The 25543-nt window shown below is 39.8% G+C and overlaps 1 protein-coding gene and 1 pseudogene across 3 annotated transcripts in view; one reads left to right on the top strand and one right to left on the bottom strand.

Annotated features, from left to right (window-relative positions):
- Window positions 1-18352, top strand: part of DPY19L3 (dpy-19 like C-mannosyltransferase 3) — a 74947-nt gene extending 56595 nt beyond the window's left edge. For 2 of the 3 annotated variants that reach the window (XM_020873186.2, XM_020873185.2), the window contains exons 16-19: window positions 3079-3161; window positions 10025-10157; window positions 12591-12749; window positions 14280-18352. In XM_020873186.2, the coding sequence (XP_020728845.2) occupies window positions 3079-3161; window positions 10025-10157; window positions 12591-12749; window positions 14280-14441 (537 nt within the window). In that variant the 3' untranslated portion in view covers window positions 14442-18352. Of the gene's footprint in view, window positions 1-3078; window positions 3162-3364; window positions 3899-10024; window positions 10158-12590; window positions 12750-14279 lie in introns of those variants that run through there. The other variant, XM_070451012.1, reaches the window with a different exon arrangement.
- Window positions 18353-23290: 4938 nt separating this feature from the next.
- LOC110124589 (mothers against decapentaplegic homolog 2 pseudogene) lies at window positions 23291-24864 on the bottom strand (annotated as a pseudogene).
- Between the last annotated feature and the right edge of the window lie 679 nt (window positions 24865-25543).

Raw genomic sequence — 25543 nt, 5'->3', positions numbered from 1 at the left:
TAAAAACATCTGGAAAGCAACAACTAAGGATTAAGCAGAGTATAAGTGTGATGATGAAGGAGGTAACTTTATCTTTACACATCGATTCTCAGGCATAGAGCACAGAAAAGATTCAGCTCACCTTCATCCTTGACTCGCCACTAAAGACACACACCACAGCAGTCCTTTCTCCCACTGCTCTGTGTGGGGCTGAGTTCCTTGTTGTCTCAGATATTTATTTGAAAATTTTTTGATTTTTTTTAAAGCTACTTGAGGACTAAAGTCTTTTGTTCTGGACAAAATTGAGAAAGGACATAATAGAAGAAATAAACAGGCAGCATCAGCATCACCTGGGAACTTGTTAGAATTGCAGATGTTTGGGTCCTGCTCCAGACCTAGCGCATCAGGAGCTCTGGGAGTGGGGCCCAGGGATCCGGGTGTAACCAGCCCTCCAGTGGGCACTGTCGCACCCTCACACTTGAGAACCCCCTAGGTAGGACAGGGCTTCTCAGTGGCAGCACTGTGGGCACTTTGTCCGGATAATTCTGTGACTTAAGGGCTGTCCTGTGCGTTCTAGGACACTTGGCAGCATCCCTACCTTCTTCCCACTACATGCTAATAGCACCAGCCTCCAGGTGTGACTGTCAGAAATGAAAACACTTACGGATACTGCAAAACGTCCCTTTACAGTATGGCAGAATCTGCCAACACCACCCCTCTTGAGAACCATTGCCAGAGAAGAACCAATGATAGCACTGAAAAGGCCATCATTTCCTTAGGAAATCTTTGTAGATATATCCTGAGTAAGACAGTTCGTGGGCTTCCCAGGTGGCGCAGTGGTAAAGAATCTGCCTGCTAATGCAGGAGACGCAAGAGGCGTGGGTACAATCCCTGGGTCAGGAAGATCCCCTGGAGAAGGAAATGGCAACCCACTCCAGTATTCTTGCCCAGAAAATTCCATGGACAGAGGAGCCTGGTGGGCTACAGTCCAGGGGTTGCAAAGAGTTGGACATGACTGAATGCATTTGTGTGTGTGTGTGTGTGTGCGCGTGCGTGTGCACATACACGCGCACACACACACACACACACACACACATGACAGATAGTAGTAATTCTGAAGAATCCTTCCAAAGACAGGTGGCCAGGCCTCTCTCAGTATTGGACTTCAGGAAAAATCCTGATGCATCCAGCTTTCACTGTATAAAATAGTTTAATTTACATATTTCAGCTTCTCAGAACTTGTAAAATACAAAATCACAAAGACAATAAAGATTTTAAGTATATTAGCAGTTACCCTGAAACTGAATGTTTTCCAACTATTGAACAGATTTATCTGTAAGAAATAGGAACTAATATTTCAAAGTCTGATTTAAGTTTATTTACATAGCACTTGTAATGAGGATTTCAAATTTTCTTGTTAATAATACCTATTTTGCTCTATGTCTGCTTAGGATAATCCTCTTTTAAAGGGAAAAGTATGTACTAGTCTCCACTCAAAAATCAAGAGTTTAATAAAGTCATTGCCCTCATGTTAATTCACTTACTTGGATATCTGAAGTCTCATATAAACTACTGCTGATCATTTTACCCAACAGCATTTAGTTAATTTGGCATTTTTTCACACATTGTTTAAGAAGTTTACCTTAAGACTGTGTTATTAGATTGTAACATTTTCAGAATTAACAACAGCAACTTTCAAACTAGAAAAATATCTGATAATTGTTGAATTCAGAGGTTTCAAAATGTTTTATACCAAAATAATTAAAATATCATTTAAAAGTTGGTATTCTATTATCAAAATTAATAGGGACAGTGGGTAATTGAAGTCTTACAAATGTTATCATTTAATCAGTAATTTTTATTACATCTCTTCTGAAACTTAGGATTAGTAGTGCAGACACCTGATTTTCCATCACCAACAATTTTCCTGATTTACCCACCCAGGAGACCAGATACGAATGAACAGTAAAAATGGCCAAAGATGAGATGATAAGAAGATAAGAAAGTGATGGGGATTAAAAAAACAGCCACAGACCAGTCAGGTGCCACTTTGGTTCTAGTTAATGGTTCTTAAATAGAAAATTTCTATTTACAACATGAACGAAGTATAGATGCATTATTATTGGGCTTCTGTTTCAATATAGGTCATGAGTTCTGTAGTTCACCCTAGCATGTATTTAGATGATTAAGTCTTTTTAGGTAACTGCCATTTCATAAAACAATGAACATTTAATTAATTGTTGAATTAAACAGATAACTTATAATACAAAAGCAGTGGATTCAGCATGTATTTTTGCATTATATTTTCATAGCTTAAGTAACTCATGTTGAGTAGGAGGCACCAGTGGCATGAAGATAATACTCAGATATACCAGGTTTTCCTGGACCACCCTTCTTTCAAATATTCTTCTCTACCTTTGTACCTGTAATTATATTAATATTCATCAAACCATTTGTCCAGATTTCTAGTACAAACAATATACTCACCATAGCACACAATGAAAAGTTTCTAGTTGTGACTCTGCCAGTCTGATCTGAGCAAGTCAGATTATCTATCTCTCTGAGCTGAGGTGTCTAAACTAGAAAAATTAAGAACAGATATTCATGGTAATAATGCCTTCTGCATCATCATTCTCCCTGAGGAATTGTGAGGATAAAATGAGATTCTGTATTCCAAAGGGTACGTTCTGCATTTAGAGATAAATACATGAAGTTAGTCAGTCACATTTTTCTCATATCTTGTGAACTTTCTCACGGTTGCCACTCCTATCATATCCAAATTAATGTTTTACTAGATATTAAGACACATACAACAGCATTTTTGTTAGTGTAAAATAAAAGCTCAGTTTTTAAAGTTGGCAACACCAGTACTTCTAATTAGCTGCAGCTCAAAATGATTTGGGGAACTTTTCTCAGACTTTATCTCACTTTACACTTAGAAGGGTTGACCTCAGAGGTGAAGGACTTCTACTATTCCAGTTACTGAGTTTACGTAGTTCACAAGTTATATGCAGTTTCTCCTTTTTCACTTTAATTTTAGTGATAGTTGTGGGTCTGGGGGTGGATTTTGTTTTTGTTTAGTTTTGTTTTTAATTTCAGTTCTGGCCAGGAATGATGGATGAACTCTCCGAGTTGAGAGAATTCTATGATCCAGATACAGTGGAGCTGATGAACTGGATTAAGTAAGAGGATTTTTTTTTTTAACCTTTAAAAATTAAAGTGCCTTTTTTAAGAGTCACTGTAGGCCTCATTTGGTTTTTGGTTTTTTGGGTTTTTTCTTTCTGAATCTAATTATGAAGATACATTCATTCTCAAATTTTTTCTTTAAAATTTTATACTTGAAAATAATTTCTTTCCATTCAAGAAATGTCCTCTCTAACCACAGGCCTGTGAAGAAGGGGAAGTACTGGTATAGAGAGGGAAACAGAATCGGAGGATGTGTTTCAGATCAGCGACAGCAGTGGAAATAAAGTTTTATGTTCTCTGCCAGTTTTATCTTTAGCATTTCTTTCACTTTAATAGCATTCAAATTTTCTATTAATACTGACACATAAAGTATTCTTTCCTTGTTAATCATCTAAAAATTATACAGTAAACTACAGTTAATTAGAGTCATGTTAGCTCAGTGCAGACTTCATTTTAACTGATCATATTGCCCAAGATTAGGCCTAGAGAAAATTTAAAATACAAAAGCTAGAGCTTTTCCTTCCGCAAACATCATAATGCTTTCAATGTTATATTGGTTTTTATTTTTGCCTGCACGGTTGCTTCACCTCAGCATTCCGCAGCAGAATGAGATTCATGTTTTTCAAAGTTTCGTTAATGAAACCCACCTCCCACCAGCAAAAATTAACTCTTTTACTCCAAGCAGCATTCCTGTGCCCTGTAATGTTGTATTTCCCTATTTTATAGCCAAAAAGCAGCAGTGTCATTATTTACACATAAATAGATGTTGCAAATCTTATGTGACATATTCTGAAAGCATTGGCTGTATTGTCTCCATCACTTAGAATTTTAGTAGCCATATTGGCACTTGCTCGTGACTGATGTTTACTAACCAGTACAGTTTAGCACTGCTTGTGTATTAAGCGATGGTAAATGTTTGATAGCTTGGGCCTCTTGAGTACAATACATGGGTTTTATAGAGATTTGTATCTAAAATATATATGTGGCTTTGGTCCCAATGTTGGACTAGATTTGACTAGATGCAATGAGTATAATTTTTCATTTATTTCCAGTGCTGAGTGTATGAAGCAGTGCTTTATCTTTATTTATTTATTTAACTTTAAATCATGGCAGACTATTATAAAGTAAATAATTCCTTCAGTATTTATTGTATAAGAGAAAAAAGGCTTATTCATATAAAGAAAAGCTAATTACTTTTGCATTAGCTGCAATCAACTGGAAATTTATGACGTGCGCATCTGAAGGTGAGGCTGATTTTTCTGTTTTTCAAATTGCACCATGGGTAGGAGTGGTGTAGGGTGCCCACTCTGATAGAGTCCCAAAGGTGGCATACCTTCTGGATCTACTTGGATTGGCATTATAAACATCCCACCTCCACTTCCCAATCTTTTAGGAATTAATTGTAGTGTCATTAAGATTTTATTCTAGTGGAGTTACCTCTGGCTATGTCAGACAGGATATACTTATTGTAATGCCTTTATTTTCATGCTTTTGCTCACAGAGGTTATTTAATATAACATTTGTGGTTCTGAAAAATTATGGACGAGAGTTTATTCCATGTGTAAAGAAGATAATCTTTTAGTCTGCTTTTGGGAAAGTGGGCTCTGTTCTTACATTCTCCTTCTATTAACAGTTCTTCTCCCTGTATGTAGGCTTATTCTTTTCACTTTTTACAAATCTCAGCAACTGAAGGATTTGTATTGTTCCCCCAAAAATGGTTCCATTGTGATCTAATCTTGCCTGTTTTCCCTTCAAAGTCTTCAAATCTAAATTATTGTTTTTGCAAAAATAGCTGCTAGGCATGTTTGTGAAATAAGCTTAAGTGATGATGAATGTATGTCAAAATAGGGTCTGTTTAGACACAAAATGCATTTGTTTAAATCAACATTTAAATCAGCTCTGGTCTAGGCTTCATTTCCAAACACAAGCAGATGCACTTTACTATTCGTTTAACCTGTCCTGATTTCTTCTGTTTTTTAACATAAACTATGACCTTCTCCTTTGACTCTACTACCTTGACTAATCACACAGTGTTGGTGACATTAGTAGGTCTGAGCTGAGCTGGAGGAAAGGCTGTGGGCTAAGGATTCATGGAGTGTATCTGAAAGCCTGTTTGGAATTGTCTGAAGGCAGCAGCTGGGCCTCTGGTCCCACCCAGCACTGCTGCTGAGAGACGCCTCCTCTCCATCCTGTCTGCTCCTGCTCTCAGGCAGCCAGAGTGATACGCTCACATCTGTCCTTTGTCAGGGAGGGCATGACAGCATCTTTTGGGGTCAGGGCACAGCTCCCCTTGCCGGATGGCTGCCCGGCCTCTAGAATGAGTCAGAACAAGAAACAGTGACCTGAAGAAACTCAGGAAGACAAATAACTCTCTATTTCAGCATGGGGCAACTCTTGTGCAAAGTGTTCAGAAGAAGCTACCACCATCTCCCAGTCTGCCTCATGTACTTGATGCTAGGGCTTGATGCCCGAGGATTAAATTCTTCTTTAATCAGTGAGGACCCTTTGTTGCAGTCAGGCCCCCGGCGTCTTCCCTGTGAGAACTAGGACGTCATCTCCCCATGCCTTCCACAGCCCCAGCTGTGTGTTCACGGGCCTGGATGCCTGCCTTTCATGTTATACTGAGGTGCAGCATGCTCTATTTTCCAGTAAATTTAAGTGTACGTGTTCACATTAACCCCTTTTTGCTAATGATGTTTTTCCTGAATATGAAGATTAAAAACCTGCCTTTTTTGTTTTACTTTCTGGTATCTCTTTCAGCAGAACCCTGGTGGAACTTTTATAGGTTTTATGTGTGACTAGAAAGCACGTTTACTTCAAGGCCAAATGTCACAGCAATTGGTAATCCATACCTTGTTCCTTTGCATCCTTAAGAGTGTTTCATTTTTGGCTCCTGAAAGATTTCTTGGACATTGTGCAATTCAGATAGACTGACTGTTTTGAGGTGTGACATTTTACCTACTTGGCTATAGATGTTCACTAGAAATAGTTTCTTTCCAGTGATGAAGCCTGCATGTGCAATATTTTCTCAATGGGCCTGAAAAAATGGACCAGACTTCCTTCACATTTAATCAAAGCAGAAAGAATTACAGTATATTTTAAATATGATGTAGGTTAAGTTCAGACCTTAAATGCCAATGAGCCTCTTTTATATTTAATGAATCATTTTGTGGCATTTGCATAATTCTATAAATTTTTGAAGTGTAGATAAAGCAAATGTTCACACGTTATATTATAATGCTCAGTTTACCCATTAGTTCAACAGTAATTAACTTGTTGAAGCTTAGAGCTTCAAAAATAAATGAGATTATTTGTTCAAAAATGCCATCAGGTCTTCCTGGAATGACATTTAAATTATATAATGTAAATCCATTTGACCTGTGAGTCCTTGTCATTATTTAGTGACATTTCTTACAGAATAAATTGTTTGCAGGTTGGGCAGCCTGCTATGGAGCTTGGCAGAGAGCTATAAAAACAAATTATTCTTTCATTTTATACATCATTTGTTCAAACATTGGTAAAAATTGCTTTGTTTTTCTATAATAGAGAAGTGTCATTCAATGGTTAAAAGCACATTAGCTATTTTGGACACAGACCGCAGACTGTGTCAGCAGAAGTGTCCGTGAAGGAAGCATACCCATCGTTCCATCTGTCATGCTGCATATTTTAAGTCAAGACAAAGAACCCCAGCTCCCTTTGCCCACCGAGCTTACCACAGGAAACATAAAATACTTCGAACCTAGGTTTTTAAAGTTTAGAAAAACGTGTGATTTTTTTTTTTCCATTTTGTTTCACTTTGCTTGTTTTACTTTTGCATTTGCTTTATGGGTAAAATTAAATATTTAAGGGAGCAGTTAAATGTCCCAGATTTACCACAGAGCTAGCACATAAAACCAAGTCAAACAATCCCGTGAATAAACAGCATCTTTAGTATGCTTGGAAGTCAGTCGTTTTCAAAGAAATTATTATATCTAAATCTATTTCATAGGCATTAGGGTACTTGTACTTTGCTGAAAATGAAACCAGAACCTTCAGTGAAAGACTCTTTAAGAATCCAGAGGATTGTAGCCCTGCAGTCGAGACGGATTACATTTCTTTTAAACTTTCTGACTCTTTTACTAATGAGGCCAAACATTAAAATCTTGTCACAATCAAATGAGCTTCATCCCACTTTTCCTCACCGCCTCTAAGCGCTCATGTGACCTGACCTGCTCTCCTGGTGAGGCTGCTATTGCCGTGGGGACCGTAGCCAGCGGGGCGGCAGGGACGGCAGGTGCTCTCAGAGGGGAGAGGTGTGTTTGCCACGATCCTGCCGCTTTCCATTTCCAGCACAGCTGCAGGCCCACAAAAGACAGTCGTCAATATGTGGTGGACTAGTCATGGGTTGTTCTGAAGTGTTTGCCTGTGGTGGGAGCTGAGTCTGTCAACCAGTAAGCTTCTTGAAGACAGGGTATCTACCAGCCCAGCACATAGTAGGTTCTCAGTAATAACTTTTGGCTGAAGCAAGTAGAACCTTGTAACTCCCCAGCAAGCAGTTTAGGATTTTTGACGTTTTAAACCTTTGTGAACTGTATAACTCATCCAAGTATTATGATGGTAGCCCAGGAAGGGGAAAGAAGCCTTGTTCGTTAGCCATGAACAGATAACAGGCCAGCTATCTTGGCCAACATTACAAACTGCCCTGTGCATCTCCCTGATGTTGAATCCCATTGCATATTCAAAATGATGATACTCAGACAGCCTAAAGATTTGAGCGAATACTGTCAGCTCATCTGCTGTGTTTCAGTAAGACTATACAGAACAGGATGGTTCCGTCTCTGTTAGTTCTCACCTCGACCTCGTGCTTTGCCAAACACGGAGACCAGATGCATCTTCCCCCTGCATTCTAAATCTCTTTGGTTCAGAGGACCCAAAGACGGCGTTTTTGTGGCATTGGTTGTATAATTTCTTGCAGTAGGATGGTTTGTGCCAGTTAAGAGTATATAGAAGGAAAGAAGACAGATTTGGAAAAATGATGACATGTTCTTTCATCTTATTTGTTCATATCTATTCTCTTTAGCAATTATGATACACTATAAATGAGAGCAGCACAGTATATATAGCACAGACTGAGCATTTAGTAAATATTCATTGAATTAAGCTGAATTTTTAGATAATCTTTCACTAAGGAACTCTATGCACCTTTACCCTTTTTCATTTAAACCCTCCTATTTCCCTGATCATGTGGGACACATGTCAAGAATTTCTTATAAATTGCTGGTTAAGGGGGACAGAGCAGACATGTATTTATGCCTGTGTTCCTGGATCTGGTTGTCAGAATGATGATATCCTGTGAAGCACAGCCAGGTTCATGTAAAAGTTTTTCTCTTGTAATCCATTCTGGCGTCCAACGGGAATAAGGGAGGGTACAGACTGTGTCATTCCCTGGGTGCTCACTGTAATTCTATCACTTTAAGAAAGGTTATTGGAATACAAGTGAACGAGAGTGTCAGTGTTAGAAAATACTGCATTTTTGTAAAGTATATTATTTGTCAGTGTTTCAGCTTGAGCTGTAGAATGCCTTGCTTATAGACATCCTAAGGCCTTTGTTGGGTGGCATTCATGCCGTAGTCTTAGCATAAAAATATAATAAGTAGAACATCCTCATGGAATATATGAATATGATGAGGCTTCTCTTAGAATGAACATTAGAGCAAGTTTCATGCCCTGATGTCCAAAACATTGAGAATGGTATGCTCTGGCTTTTTCTGCAACGTATGTTGAGTTTTAATGATTTCAGTTAGACTCCGTCTCAAAAAGACTATGTCCATTTTAACTCACCCTAGCAGCCATCAACTCATTTTTAACACAAGAAGGGTGAGTGTATCTTGCACTACTCAAGTGGACCTTTACTGGAAATTCTGCATTAAGGAAAGTCCATAGAATAGCTGTTATGTTCTTCACAATAAAATGACACCACATTGATTTGAAGGTAGCTCCCAGGTTTTAAAAAATGGAAGGGAATTGAATCAACGACTAAGATTATTTTTTTCCCTGGGGAAAAGGAAAACATGCTTTCACAGTATCACAGTAATCAGGAAGTCTTCCCTTGGCCCTCTGTCAGTTGTCCCTGACACCCTATGGGGAGGCGGAGAATCACAGCTTGGTGATAACTGGAAAGTGAGACCGTAATTGAGTATCAGAATGTCCTGTACTCCTTAAGATGCATGCAGTCTTTCATAATCAGGACTAAAGGAGAGGAATACATAAAATACTTCGGCCTGCATCAAAAATGTTGTATAGCTTCTTACTGAGTATGATATCTGCTAGTTCAGAATCTTTTTCCTGTGTTCTTCTGTTTTAACCAATTATTTTTTTCTGAAAAGTAATTTATAGTAGTATCTATGATCCTTTTTCCTTGTTTTAACCAAAAACCCTTGGAATCAACTCGTGGCCAGCTGCAGTTTCTAGCGTTATAATTTGTTTTACTCTAGGCAGCCCATTTAATTAAGTTTAATACAAAAGGCATTGGCAGTCTTCTAAGGCCTCTTGTTAGAAGCTGTCCCTTTGGAACAGGAGCAGGAGAGGGTTGTGGGCTTGAGCCTAGAAGACTCGGGAAGTTTAGCCACATCCTAAGACAATTCATTGTAAGAGTAAACCCATCAAAACAGTAAATCAGAAACTTCCCAGTCATTATCAAAATCAGATAGGAAAAATTTCATAGAACAGCTTGAGCGCAGATCAGAATCACAGCAGTCTCTTGTTTTTCCCAACTCATACATAGCCTTTCTTAACACAGCCGGGTCATCCTGAGTGTGTGGGCACTGTCTTCGTGGAGGTCATAGCAGTGAGGTTAATTCAGACTCTTAAAATCTTTTAGCACTAACACTCCAGGGAAGGCTGTGTTTGCTGGAAGCATGCAGCTGCTGGCGGGAGTCAAGCTGTGCACGGGCCGGACCTTAACCAACCACCCGCACTACGAAGACAACAGCCTCAGAGAGCGGACCAAAGCGGTGAGGGCCCCACCCGGCTCCTCGCGGGGCAGCCGCGGGCTGGCTTGTGTTTGGTGAAGCCGGGGCCCCGGCTGCTTGTCTTGTGGGTCCTGAGGGGAAGGCACAACTGAAACACCTGGCAGGACTCACGTCTCCGGAACCTAGACCTTGACCCCATCCATTCAAGGGCGTGCCGTTTGGGCCGTATGTTCCTCTCGGGTTAGAAGAGTACCTGAGGAGAAGTGCACCCTGCGATGTTCAGGACAGAGTGTTTGAGGATGGAGCCCTCGGAGGTTGGAACTGGAGCGAGGAGGGAAAGCGGGAGAGCCGTGCTGGTCATGGTGTTCATGGGCAATTTCGTGTGGGGGGGGGGGGGGGCAACACATAGTTAAGAAGTTCAGAACATGCAAAAGAGAACATAGTGAAAAGTCTCCATCCCAACCCTGTCTTCCAACTAGCAGTTCCTCTCCCAGGAGGGAAATAACATTACCAGGAATTTTATGTATGTACAGATGTGTGTATATCTATATACACACGTAAATTCATATTCTTTTCCCTCCTTTTTTTTTTTAAACAAAAGAACTAAGCTACTACATCTTCCTTTTTTGGGCAATGATATATTTTGGAGATTGTTCCATATTGGTTTATCAACAGCTTCCTTGTCATTTTTAAAGCTGCCTCATATTTCTTTATGTGGAAATAGCAAATTTTATTTAACCATTTAGGTTGTTGCCTGTCTTCTGCAATTCCTTGAACAGTGTTTCAAATAACATACTTGTATAGGGCTCACTCTGCACAGGTACAAAGTGTACATCAGATTCTTAGAAGTGAAGTTGCTGGGTCACAGGGTATGGGCATTTGTATTGAGATAGAATTACTAAGTCTGTATAAATTTCACCAACTTTACATTCTAGTCAGTGCTACAGAAGGGTACCTGTCTTAGTCCTTACCAGCAGGCGTTCCAGACTTTTTAGTGTTTCTTGTCAGTCACTTCTTAATCTTGGTGGCTGAAAGTGTGTTAAAAAGTCTGTTTGAGGGGATGAGATTTATTAATAACTAGCCTAAAAGCAAATGATTTTTACTAACTCCTCCATTTTAAAAAGAACTGTCTGATTCCAGCTAAAATGGGAATTTTCCAATGGGCCCAAATGTTCCAGATAGCCCCAAGTTAGCTCGAGAAAGAGGGGGAGGTACCTGGCTCACCAGACTCCAAAGTTCAGCCAGGAGGTGGCCACCGCTTTGACTCGAGAGACGGGAGTGCTATATTTCATCCTCTCCAAGATCCAGTCCCTGCCTCGGCGCCATTTTATGCCCTAAAAATTGATGTCCTGAAGGTCCCAGTGCCCCTCCTCAGTCATGACCTTCAAATCCCTGAAATGCCTTACTCTGAGGCTGTGCTGTGTAGGTAGGATTAACCTCACGGTGTTAGCAGTACAGACAGACACCCTCTACCATTTCAGTGTCCGTCCAGACATGCTGACCGTAGTTGTCAGAACCCAGTCTCTTAAGTCAGAGACAAATGAGAAATCAGTGGACGGCACAGGAAATAGCACCTCTCTTCATTGCCACCCCCTCCCATGCACCCCACCCAGCCTCCCCCCGCCCCACCTGCCAAGTCCTGGGAAACAGGACTTCAGGCGTGTGAAGCTGGCGGGGACTGGGCTGCCACCCCCTACTGAAGGGCCCCTGGGCACCGCACGTTGCTTTCGCCCCAGGAGAGTTGCTCTCCCTCCCAGAGAGAGAGAGAGTGTGTGTGTAGGGTTTGCCGGTCAGGCTGAGTGCAGCAGGGCAGCAGAAGATGGGTGCTACCCCTGCCCGGGCCCAGGGACCCCGTGAGGGTCCTGTTCTCCAACTGCCATCATCAGAAGCTGGGGCTCCTTACACGTGTCTGTGCCTCCAAAGTCCCCTCCAGTCCTCTTAGTCTGAAAGCCCCCTTTTCAAAGGGAGATGTTGTGTCTTATTTACTAAATCACATTTACCTTGGAGAAGGGAATGGCAACCCACTCCAGTATTCTCGCCTGGAGAATTCCATGGACAGAGGAGCCTGGCGGGCTATAGTCCACGGGGTCGCAAAGAGTCAGACAGGACTGAGCAACTTTCACTTCACCTCATTCTTTACCTTGGTGAAGCATTCTTAGAATCAGCATCTACTAATGAATATATTCATAACTCAAGGTAATACATTCTCAATCCAGATCTCTTTGGTGTCTAAATCCAGATATATTCAGCATGACTCACTCTCCCCCTTGCCAACAATATTCTTTCTCTGAAATGTCCCACACACCCCAGGACAGTAGGTGAATGAGATGACTCGCACGGGAAGAGGTGAGGGAGCTGGGTGGCTGCGATTAGACTCGCTCTTGGGGGAAGTTACATCAGTAGATAGTCCTTGACTAACTTGCCCAGCGGTTAAGTGGTACTTTGCCCTATTCCATTTTTTATCTCCTTTTGAAGGTGTATCAGATATATGCAAAGAGGGCCCCAGAGGAAGTGCATGCCCTGCTGAGGTCCTTTGGCACTGACTACGTGATCCTGGAAGACAGCATCTGCTACGAGCGCAGGCACCGCCGGGGCTGCCGGCTGCGGGACCTGCTGGACGTCGCCAACGGACACGTAAGCATGCCAGCCAGCGCACACGGGGCATCTCCTGGGGGGGAGAGGGTCCAGGGTGAGTCCTGAGGAACGGAGCAGCCTTTAGACTGAGTGTCTGCAGAATTACATGATAGATCAAGTGTCTGTCTGCTGTGTTCTGCAGAATTCCTACCTTGGCATGTTAGATACTTGCCACGGGAGCTGGGCAGCGGGAGATATGGGAGCGGGGCTCTAGTCCCCAGCCTCACACCAAATAGAGCAACTCTGTCTGCAGCTGGTCTGTGTCATGCTCTGCGTAGAATTTTTTTTTTTTTTTTTTACGATTTTGCTTCAGAAATGAAAAAAGAAAACCTCAACCTTTTAAAACCGCTGCTCCAAACCATCATTTTGGCTCATTGAAAATGACTGCGGTGCCCCATCCCCACACTGCTGCCACCCTGCACCCTCCCCCCCGCCCGTGATAGAATCTCACTTCTCTCCCTGCTCTCCTGTTGGGTGTCCCCTTTCGTCCTCTGACACACTTCCACAGAGGTGGCTTTCTACAGCGAAGCTTACACTCCAGAGCAGGAAAACAAGCTACTCCTCTTTTCTCCCTTCTGAGAGGAGATATTTTTGGAGCTATGCCAGATCTCAGATAGGGCAAACAGAAGATTTTCACCCTACAGAAGTGGCGTTTGCTGTAATTATTGGTGCTGAATTAAAAGCTAATAGATATTTCTAAAATTGGTGGGCGGGGGGAATGATAAATCTAGCCTAAATCTGAAAAGAAAAAACTTAACTACAGAATTTGAGATTGTGAACACTTAACAATCTACTTTCTTAGCAAATTTCAAGTGTAGAGTATGGTTTTAACACTAGTGACCATGCTGTACATTTAGGTCACCAGAACTTACTCATAAAGGCAAGCTTATATCCTGTGACCAACACAGATGTACTGATCCACTTGATTGTGGTCATAATTTCACCATGTTTATGTATAACAAATCATCAATTATATCCCTGAAATATATATAATTTTATTTGTCAGTTATGCTTCAATAAAGCTGAGGGAAGAAAAAAGAATATTTGATTTTTGCCCAAGGAAAATAACTGTCTGTAACTATCTTGAATTCAGAGAAGGTACGGACCAAATAGCTGCATTTAAATTTTGCTTCGTGGGTAACTTTTATAACTTTTTCTAACTAGGCCATCTAATGAGTTGAAAAGCTTTCTCTAGTCATAGAAATTCTTCTCTTGTATTTGATTTTTGTGAGAGGAACAGTGTAGTGTGTTCGTCAGGACAAGGAGATGCAAGTTCTAGTTCTAGCTTTACCATTAATAAAGGCGAACACTGTTTGACACAGAACTCTCCTCTTCAGTCCTGGGTCACACTTCCAAAGGGGAAAAGGGTAAACCAGATGATCTCCAAGCAGCAGGTCACATTGATGTCATTCAATTTAAGTTCACTAGCATATCATTCTTAAAGAAACTCAGTCCCTATTCCTACTTATGTTTGTCTTGTAAATATGATTTTTCTTTTCCAAATTGTATTTGGTTTTGTTTTGGCTGTAGATGATGGACGGCCCAGGAGAGAACGATCCTGATTTGAAACTTGCAGGCCACCCTCGCTTCTGTGAAGAGATTAAAAAAAACCTGCCCACCTACACAGCATACTTCACTAGAGTGTTCCAGAACAAAACATTCCACGTTTACAAGCTATCTAGAAACAAGTAACAGAGCTTTCTGTTCAGTCTCTATTTTTGATACGTGAAACTCCATCATAATGAAACTCAGATGATGTTTCATATGTAATTAGGTAGCCCGAACCTTAAAGCTGTGATATGATTAAGTCTACAAATGTTTACACAAGCATTACCATCTTTGAAAGTATCTTATACAAGCTTCAGTCTTTGTCCTGTTTCATGAATGTTCTTTAGCCTAAATGCTTCCACTTTCTAAAAGTGATCTAGAAGTTTGTTGTTGGGGAGAACAGTAAGTGTTCTGTAGGTAGCTTGAACAGTTGCATGCGTGTGTGCATGCTAAATCACTTCAGTTGTGTCTGACTCTCTGTGACCACATGGACTGTAGCCCGCCAGGCTCCTCTGTCCATGGGACTCTCCAGGCAAGAATACTGAAGTGGGTTGCCATTTCCTCCTCCAGGGGATCTTCCCAACCCAGTGATTAAACCCACATCTCTTACGTCTCCTGCATCGGCAGGTGGGTTCCTTACCACTAGCGCCACATAGGGAGCCCGGAACAGTTGCATATCCTGTTGTAAATCCAGAACTTGTTCAGGATTTGAAATACTTCTAATTTTTAATTGACTTACAGCAGCTATAGTTGAATTGAACTGAGGAAATGCATAATTAAGTTCTTTAATATTATTTCACCAGTGAAGACCAACTGGTGACTTTTTAAAAAGCTGTTTATTGTCCTTTTTCACCTAAAAATTTTATAATGTTTTCCATTTGTCATGCTTTTACTATTTAAAGAAAGATCATGTTAGGTCTTCGTATATATCTAAATTTTTTGTTGTGCTCCGTCTGAAATGTAATGGGTAGCACTTCAGCAGTATGTGTCTGTGTGTGTTTGTGTGTACATGAGCATGTGCATGCATGTTTTAATGCTGGACACAGAAAAGGGTTACAAATTCCATATTGTAAGTCCTTAAAAAGCAGCAGCAATGAAAAAAAAAAAAAAAAAGCAGCAGCAATGTTATGTAGCTGAATCAAATTTGTTACTGTTTAGTGTCATTATTTTAAAACTTGTTGATACTATTTAACCTATCCTGTAAGTAAGAAAATTTTTCTTTATTTCTTACTCATTCAAATTTACTGGGTTTGCAAGATTTTGTAAACTCTTTGTTTTTAGCCTTTGTATTTTTTACAGCCTAGAACCTTGCAAAGTCTTACTATTTTTTAAATGTTGTATCTTAACTAACTTACAACTATGATATTTTTGGCAGAAAGCATTTTCATACTAGGTTTGATTTGTGGTCTCCAATCTTACTGTGAGGGCCCTTGACAGGTTGTTCTTTTTCTTACTCAAAGGTAACCAAGTGCCTCTAAGTCATGCTTACTTGTAAACAACAATGAAGAGGATTATGTGTACCTTGTACCTGCTCAAAAGTCTTTTGATAATTTCTTTTATAATTAATTTCTAATGATAGGGACATGTAAAAGTTGCTGATAAAAGCATATTGTGTTTTCAGCTAAATCAAGATGGCTAATGAAATTAACTTTCATCTCTCATGCCAGTTGGAAATGATTTAAATGTTTCTCCTCACAGTTGTATTAAAGTAAATCACTGTCGGCATGAAGATGGATATATCATATGTCCAAGTGATTTTATATTCAGCTACTACTTATTAAGCAATATTCAGAAAGAAATTTTACACTGTCATGTTGGATTCAAGGACACTTGGCTTTTATCACAACTTATTTAAATAAAAAATTGACAGTAGCTGGGTTATTAAATTATGCAACTGAAACTCCTGAATTACATCTTGTATCCCTTAATAGGGTTGGAGACCACTGCAGTTTAGGATAATACAATAATGAAACATTTTAATCAGTACTAAAACTTTAATTCTATAATGATGCATGCCGTTGTAGCTGACAGCATGAGTCAGTCCATTCTTCAATGAGTGCCTTACTCTAATTGAGACCAAGCACATGTAAGGTACAGTATGTTAGACTATCTAGTTACGTTTTTAAAACCCCCTATTACCTTCTCAGAAATATTTTGATTTATTTTAAATATTTCTATATGTATTATTATAATCTACGCATTTGGGTATTTGGAGTTTCAATATACTAGGAACGTGTACTTAAATTTTTATGCTTATCATCACTGCATTGATGGCACACAGTAATCTTTTTTTCATGGTTTAGGTGCCATCTGTTGCCAAAACACTTCGTGTTCAGTCTTTAGTGAAAAATATAAAGTGCCAAAAAAATCTTGCAAGACAGAATCCATACATACACTCTTTCCAAAACACTGTGACCATGTATAGTTGGCATTTTTATTTCCTGATGACCAAATCTCTCAATGAATAATGTTAAATCTTTTTAGTGCGCCTCAGTTTTCTCTTTTATGACCTTCTCCTTGGAGTACACAGGAGGAAAGAGAAGAAAAGCGGCTGACTCCTGGCTCTCTGCCGAGCCAAAGCAAGTGACCTGTAGCCCAAGGTCCCTTCCACACGGATCTCAGTGGCTGTGCTAATATTTGATAATGACCTCAAATTATGGCTGTGTTTTATGCATAGAAGTACCACTTGATTTTGCTTCAGAGTTAGCATTCAAAAGAAACTCTTAAGTACAGTAAGTGCTCTTAATTATCCTTTACGTACACAACTCACCAGATCCCTTGATATTTCCGTCGTCATGTAAGCTGACTGCCGCCCAGCACCAGTGGGGACTGCTCCCCGCTGCCCTGTTCTCACAGGCCTCAGCGCCCTCGTTGGGGATCTCTGCTTGTCCGTGCATGCTGTACTTCCTGTTGTAAAGACACGATTCAACATAAACCCAGGACATTTCGATCTAAAACAAAAGGATTATTTCTGTGAAAATTAGCTAGAATGCTTTGGTCATATTTGATAAATGCTGCCACTAGTAAAAACTGCTTTTAAATGAATTGTGTTTGGGAAAATTATAAAATACTGGGAGAACTTAAAATTCAAGAAAATTTATGAGCTTAGATTGCTTCACAGGTTTATTTATTTTAGTCCTCATTTCACCTTTCAAAAAAATCTAGACTGATCAGAAGATATTAAAATGTACCCAGAGGATGTTATTGGTATGATTTATTCAAGAATAAAACCACAGTCATTGGACCCTTATGCAAAGGAAAGGTTTCAGCTTTACATCAAAAGATGAGCAAATGGATGTACAAATTACACATTTGAAGTTAGGATTCCCCGCTTTGACCCACTTAACTTCATTAAATGACTAGCTGCTGATGCTGATCACAGTGACTGATCTGCTAGAGTTGAAAGGTTCCAGTCACTTTATTACAGACTTAGAAGTAGGAATTCATTTCAGATATATTAGCCAGGACCGTAATTAGGTGTTATCTAGGTCATTTGTTGTCTACTTAAAGGTGATTTTCTTGACCTCACTGAGATCAACTAGATAAATGTATTTATGTGAGTGTTTGTGTCTTTGTATGTGTTAGGTTGGTGCTGGTGATGGCAAGGGCATATGTAGATACTGCAGACCAATGTTTCATCTGGCCTGCATCTTTAAAAGTAACTAAAAATGTTTATTCTGATTCCACATGGACCTTGTAACAATTTTAGCTCATATTTGGCCAAAACTTACCTAAAGTAACACAGAAATATTCCATTTTTAAATTTTCATTTAAACCTTGGAATTAATAGGAAGAAAAAATGTTCTCAGATTATATAACTTGGCCAGTATGCTCCCAAATGCTTTATATACAACAACCTTTTGGCATAAAAGAGAGTGCTTGTTTGTTCATGGGAAGAAGCTTTGAAAATGAGAGAGTGACTTACTGTCTTGTGGCGATTCATTTTCTGTACTTAATATCCTATGGGTAAAATCTTACAAAGAGCTTTTATAATTTGTTGTACTGAACTGTATGAAGATTATCTACTGAATAAAGCTTTTTTAAGTTACACAAAATGAGTGTCTCTCAGTTCTTTGAAGGTCAAAAACCTAGGAACTGGCTTACTGAAGTGTATTAAATATGTGCTAAATAGAGTATCATCACTAAAGATGGATGTGGCAAGGTCTTAATTGTGCTTGCTAATGTTGAAGGGGTTCATTTTTTCACAAAATTTGGTTTGCTAGATGCTTATTTGCTTCACTTGAACCTCAAGGTTATAGTTACGGTTTCTAAAAAGAAGGCTGCTATCAGCAGAATTTATCTTCAAGGAGATAAATGCTATTGTTTTGACCTTTGGAATTGTTTCTACTTCTTGATCAAATTATCAGTCTTTAGTAACTCAGGAAAATGAGCAGTGGTTCACATTTTTGCTAAGTGTATAGATAACAAATGTGCTTGACTATTGTTCAAAGCAGATATTGAGATCCCAAGCAAAAATGGTCAGGGAGACAAGTATACTTCCTAACAAGAAAATGGCAGTGGGATCTCAGATATTTCGTACTGACTCTTTATACATATACAGTTTCAGTGTACTTACAGTTAAGTACAGGTTGCTTTAACGGTCTAGCAAAATAAGAATTGCAAGCAGTACAGATAAGCGAGAGATTCAGGTGTGAATAAACATGTAGTGGTTTGACAGGGACACCAGGCACAGAGCAGATAAAATGCTAGTTCTCTGCGCCTCCTTTCAGAAGAGGTATCTGAAACTCATCCCAAACCCTTTCAGGTAATTTTTAAACTATTTTATTATTTTTATTTGGCCACACCACGAAGCATGTGGGATGTTAATTTCATGATTAGGGATCAATCCCATGCCACCTGCCATAGAATCACAGAGTTTTAACCATTGTGCTGCCAAGGAGTTACCCCTTTTCAGTTAATTTAATACTTAGCTGTTTGCTTTACAGCATTGCTCTTTGAAGCGCAGATAACAGAGCTATAGTGTAATGTGAAATCAGCTTAGTAGGTTGCAGCCAACATTTAGTAGTTGAGAGAAAGAGAGAGAGAGGAAAAGGGAAGGGAGAGAGCAGACAGCCAGTATGGTAACTCTAAGTATTTTGTGAAATGATTGTTTCAGTTACACATGTCAATATCTGTGCACTGGAATGCAATGTCAAACGTTTTCCTTACTGTGAATTCATAGTCAGTTGGAAAGCCATGCCCTTACATCAGGGAGGACTCTGGGAGGATGGCAGCTTGAACCTGGCTCTGTCCTTGTCCCCCAGCTCTGCTAGAGTAGACCCTTTTGAACAATGATGATGACATTAAAGAATTATACATTTTAGGTATGATATGGACATTGTTATTTTTTAGATCCTTATCTTTTAGAATATATACTGAAATATTTACAGGAGAGATTATATATACAGGGTTTATATCCAAATTGCTCCACAATAAGAGATGCCACCACAAGGAGAACCCCGAGCACCGCAATGAAGAGAGGCCCCCACTTGCCACAGTTAGAGAACGCCCACACAAAAGCAACAAAGACCCAGCACAGCCAGAAATAAAAATTAAATTTAAAAACATTAACTTATCAAAGTGATGTTATTAAAAAACTAACAAATTTAACCAGGAAACTAGGAAGATAAAAAATTTAAAAGGTAAGAACTGAAATCAATTATATAGGAAAGCAATAGAATAAACAAATTGCCCACCCCCAAAATGCTGGATATTTTTTTAAAAGACTAGTGAAAACAACACCTGGTAAACCTGATTAAGAAAAAGAGATAAAGAAGACAATCACAGCATCAGAAGCGACAAAAAATATATGTGAAATGATGTATACAATTTTGTAGCAAGAAATAAATCGAAACCCTACCAGAATTGGGTGATTTCCTAACAAAACAGAAATTGTCAAAATAAACCCCAAGAAGAAAATGAAAACTGGAATAGATAAGAACCATAGAAGAATCTGGAAAGAGGTCCAAAGATTGTAAAGGACTCCTGGGCAAGAAGGATACACAGCTGAATTCCAACTTTTAAAGACAGGATGATTCCAAATTTAATGTGGGCCATAGAAAAATAAGGAAACCTTCCACATTTCTTCTAGGAAACTTTTTCAGTTAGTTCACTAGAATTCAGCATGAATAGTGTATTTGTTTTCTAATGCTACATAACAAATTACCACAAACTTTCCAGCTTAAAACAATATACATTTGTTATCTCAAAGTTTCCATGGGGCAGGAGTCCAAGCATAGCTGAGCTGGGTCTCACAAGACTTCAGTCAAGGTGTCAGCCAGGCGGCTTGCTCATCTGGAGTGCAGGGTGATCGTAAAATTGGTGGCAGAATTCAGTTACTTGTGATTGTAGGACTGAGCCTATTAGCTCCTGGAGCCCATGCCTCTCCATAAGCATTTCATAACATGGCTTTTTGCCTCTTCAAGACCAGCAGGAATGCATCTCTCTTCAGGAAAGATTCTTTTAAGGCCTTTTACTTGAGTAAGTCAGACTCCACAACCCACCCACTCCCACCCCCTTGGAATAATCTCCATTTTTTTAATTAACTCAAAATCAACTGACTTGGGGCCTGAATTACATCAACAAATTTCCTTCACCGTTACCATAGACTGTGATGTAATCAGAGGAGTGACATTCATCATAACTACAGGGCCCACCGGTACTTGGGGGAGGGATTATAGACAGCGTGATCACCATGGGGTAGGAATCTTAGGGGCCATCTTAGAATTCTGCCTACCACAGACAGGTTAAAAAGAAAACTAGAGTCTGGCCAATACTGAGTATCTGGCAGCAACAGACCAGAGTACCATCTTTGTATTTTTATTCATTCATTCATTCATTCATTTATCTATTTTGGCTGCACTGGGTCTTCGTTGCTGCGCACAGGCTTTTCTCTCTAGTTGCAGTGGATGATCATTGCAGTGCATGGGCTGCTCATTGCAGTGGCTTCTCTTGTTGTGGAGCACAGGTTCTAGGTGCTTGGGCTTCAGTAGTTGTCTCACACAGGCTTAGTTGTCCTGGGGCATGTGGGATTTTCCCAGACCTGAGACCAAACCCCTGTCCCCTGCATTGGCAGGTGAATTCCTAACCACTGGACCACCACGAAAGCCCGACATTGGAGTTTAAAGCATATGCTATGCCACGTCGCATCAGTCGTGTCTGACTCTGCAACCCCATGGACTGTAGCCCACCATGCTCCTGTCTATGGGATTCTCCAGGCAAGAATACTGGAGTGGGTTGCCATGATCTTCTCCAGGGGGTCTTCCCAACCCAGGGGTTGAACCCACAGCTCATTATGTCTCCTGCATTAGCAAGTGGATTTTCTACCACTAGCACCACCTGGGAAACCCATTTAAACTTTCAAAAATAACTATGCTTATTATATTCAAGAAATTAAATGACAAGATGGAAAATTTAGGTGAACTGAAAACTGTAAAAAGGAACAAAATGGAAATATTAGAATTGAGAAATAATAAAGTATTCAGTGAAGGGTTAAATAAAAAATTAGATACAGCTGAAGAGAGACTTAATCAACTAGATGATAGGTTAGAAGAAAATATTCAGACTAAAATATAAAGGAGAAAAAAAGTGAAAAAGGAAAGTGCATGAGATATATATGTTAAAACATTTCACTTTTCCTGTAAGTATAACTAAAGCCCCACAGAGAGAAGGAAGAGAATGGGGCTATATGACTTTGCACAAGCTACATATACTCTTAGCTTCAGCTTCCTTTTTTGTATATAGAGGTTTAATAATCTACCTATAGGGTCATTGGATGGATTAAATGAGATAATATTTTAAGCAATAGGCCTAATACTTTGTACAAGGTGAGTACAGTAGGTGGAAGCTACAGGATATTATCACCATCATCATTGTCATCAAAATTAGAATGTCAAGAAGAATATGAAGAACAAAGTTATGTGACTCAGACAGAAGAACCCTTGATAATTTTGTGAACTATTCTGCTGTATTGCTGTTAAAAAAAAATCTTTAAAAAAGAAAACAAAAACCTTTATGGACATAAAGCTTGTAAGGAAACTAACTTCTTAGTATTTTCTGAGTTACGTATTTACATCACAAAAAGAGGTATGTTTGTGTCTGTTGCTAGCTGAGTGTGTGTGTGTGTATATATATATATATATGAGATAAAAAAGAGCCATAGACAAAGACTGAGAAGCTAATTATTTGCATATTTTGGGAGGCAACATCATCATTATTGAAGATAAATGTAAAAGCCCTGCCAAGATACACATATTCATAAAGAAAGTAAAAGTGTATGAATTTACTTAAGAGAGGGAAAGGAGTAAAAGAACATGACTTCAGGAATTACCATAGTAATTAAAACAGCAGAGTGATAATTAAAGCTCATAAATTTAATATAACTATTAGCATTTTCTCTTGCAAGAAATGGTGGATTTCTCCCTCCCCCAGGAAATGACACCTGTGAACAATTATCTCTTTTATCATTGCTATTCAGATTATTTACATAACTTGTGCTCATTCAGAATTCACTCTTAATGCTTTTTTTTTTTTAAACAATGCCTCATCTTACGCTCGATTCTCTCTCTGGCCAGGAAAGTATTTGGGGATTATTGATAATTAATGGTGTGACACAAATGGACAAAACCATTATTGGAGGGCCTACTGTACAGCGATTTTGCTCTGGCTTTGTGGGCAGTACTTTTTTTTGGGGGGGGGGGGGAATAACAGATTAGGTACTGTAACTTTATAAAGGCTTGCCTAAATCAAGAAGCAGCACACACACACCTAATTTATGCAAACTAAAAATGTATATAAACAGCACAATACTGTGATACTGGATCATGATACATTACCTGTACACATAACTACTACTGTTATTAATAAACTTTGGGACACTCAGTTTTATGCCCAACAAGACATCAGGAAGTCTTTAAAATCTTCTCTTCCTCCTTTACGGGAGAGTATTTCTAGACATTAATTTTCCCATCTAATATTCGAACATAGGAAACCAATTCCACAAGGTGCTTTAATTGATGAGACCTCAAGTGCTGTTTTCTCTTGAATTTTTGGATAGTAAACAGTCCACAGGGACCACACACAAATACTATGACAGAAGAGTTGGTATATTAAGTCTTTTGATGGGACTTGATTGGTGATGAAGCTTTATGACATGCTTGAGCAACGTACTGAAGGGGATCCCATCTGAGTTAATACTTTGTCCAACTACTGCAGAGGTCCATTCAGATGAAGTTCAATCCAGCAAGGAGTGCTTGTTGCCGTCTGCCTTCGGTATTCTGCTCCCCACCCTTTCACAAAACTCATTCTTACGGTGCACATTCTAGTTAGCTGATACGCGGCTTCAAAACCCTGATGAACGGACTGAGCCAGCAGAGCAGCAAATTCCTGGTTGTTGAAGATCTTCAGATTACGGCCTGGGGGAATTTTACACACGGTTGCAGGGTGCCAGCCATATCTCTGATTACAGCTGGGGCTCTGCACAAAGATTGCACTATCACTTATGCACTCAGCAAAAACTTCCCCACCTATGTAATATAAGCGCACTCCTCTTCCTATATATCTTGTCATTTCTACCGTAGCATTTCTGTTTACGTTGGAGAGTAAACCTAGGCAGAACCTCTCAGAATTTGATGGATCTGTGAAACCGTCTACGGTGAGTGAGGGCTGTGAGGCATGGAAGGTCTCTCCAACCCTCTGGTTTAATTCATAATATGCTATTGAACACCAAAATGCAGGCTCTGAGTAAGTAACTGGCTGCAAGTCCAAACTATGATTAACAGGGGAAGGAGTAGTAGGAGATAATTCTGCTGGAGATCCTGTATCCATACTTTGGTTCAACTGTTGATCACTTGTTTCTCCATCTTCACTGATATATCCAGGAGGTGGCGTTTCTGGGATATAATTACTCTGCGGCTCGATTCCTGCTGGGAAGTTAGTGTTTTCCGGAATGGAGTGGGTATAGTCGTTCAGAGGGGGCAGCTCTGTTAAGACCTCCGTGTGCCGGGGCACCAACACCGGCGGCAAAACTGGTGTCTCAACTCTGGTAGTGGTAAGGGTTTACACATACTTCATCCTCTTTAAGATTAAAAGCATGTTCGCAGTTTTCAATTGCTTTGAGTTCATGATGACTGTGAAGATCAGGCCAGCGCCATAATCGGCAATATATTACATGAGGCAGTCCTTTTCGATGGGACACCTGAAGATGACCATCTAGAGACCTGATTTGTTCAGAGAAGCTGTAAAGGCCTGTTGTATCCCACTGATCTATCGTATTTGGTGTACTCAGTCCCCAAATTTCAGAGCAAGTGCTTGGTATGGTAACACATTTAGTATTACAATTCTGAGTGGTGATGGCTTTCTCAAGCTCATCTAATCGTCCTGTTTTCTTCAGCTTCTTCACCAAACTTTGAACTGCTTTCTCACACCACTTTTCTTCCTGTCCATTCTGCTCTCCTCTACCCGCTCCTCCAGATCCACCAGCTGACTTCTTCCATCCCAACAGTCTCTTCACAACTGGTGGAGTGAACGGCAAGATGGACGACATGGTCTTACTGAAAGCGGTGGTCCACTCTAATATCCTCCTTAATCTAACCTCCAGGCGGCTCGCTCAGCACTCGCTGGCTGGTGGCTAGGAGCTGCTCCGCCGCCGCCGCTGGGGCCGCGTGGTGTGAGCAGTACTTTTTGCTTGTTTAATAGGAAATCTGATTATCTGTAAGAGCCTGCTGGGTTATAAACATTATGAACACAACCTTCCCTGTACCATCATTCAGCTCAGTGATTCCTTCCATGAGAACTTACTGAGTATCTACTCTATGACAGGGTGAAGCCTAAGGATAGGGAAGGTGCTATGATATAAACATGAATAAAAACACCCTGTGAAATGGTTATAATGCTATGCTTTAGACAGAGCTGAAGTGTACATATATACAATGGAATATTACTCAGCCATAAAAAGGAACAAATTTGAGTCAGTTGTACTGAGGTAGATGAACCTAGAGCATGTTATATACATAGTGAATTAAGTCAAAGAGAAAAACAAATATCATATATTAACACATATATATGGAATCTAGAAAAATGGTACTGATGAACCTATTTGCAGGGCAGGAATAGAGACACAGAAGTAGAGAATGGACTTGTGGACATGGTGGAGAAGGAGAGGGTGGGACAAACTGAGGAAGTAATATTGAAATATATATAAAGCCATGTGTAAACTAGATAGCTAGTGGGAAGTTGCTGTATAGACA

The sequence above is a fragment of the Odocoileus virginianus genome, chromosome 20 (assembly GCF_023699985.2).
Source record: "Odocoileus virginianus isolate 20LAN1187 ecotype Illinois chromosome 20, Ovbor_1.2, whole genome shotgun sequence".
NCBI lineage: Eukaryota > Metazoa > Chordata > Mammalia > Artiodactyla > Cervidae > Odocoileus > Odocoileus virginianus.
Note: the sequence above shows the minus strand (reverse complement) of the source record. Positions and strands in the feature narration are given on the sequence as shown.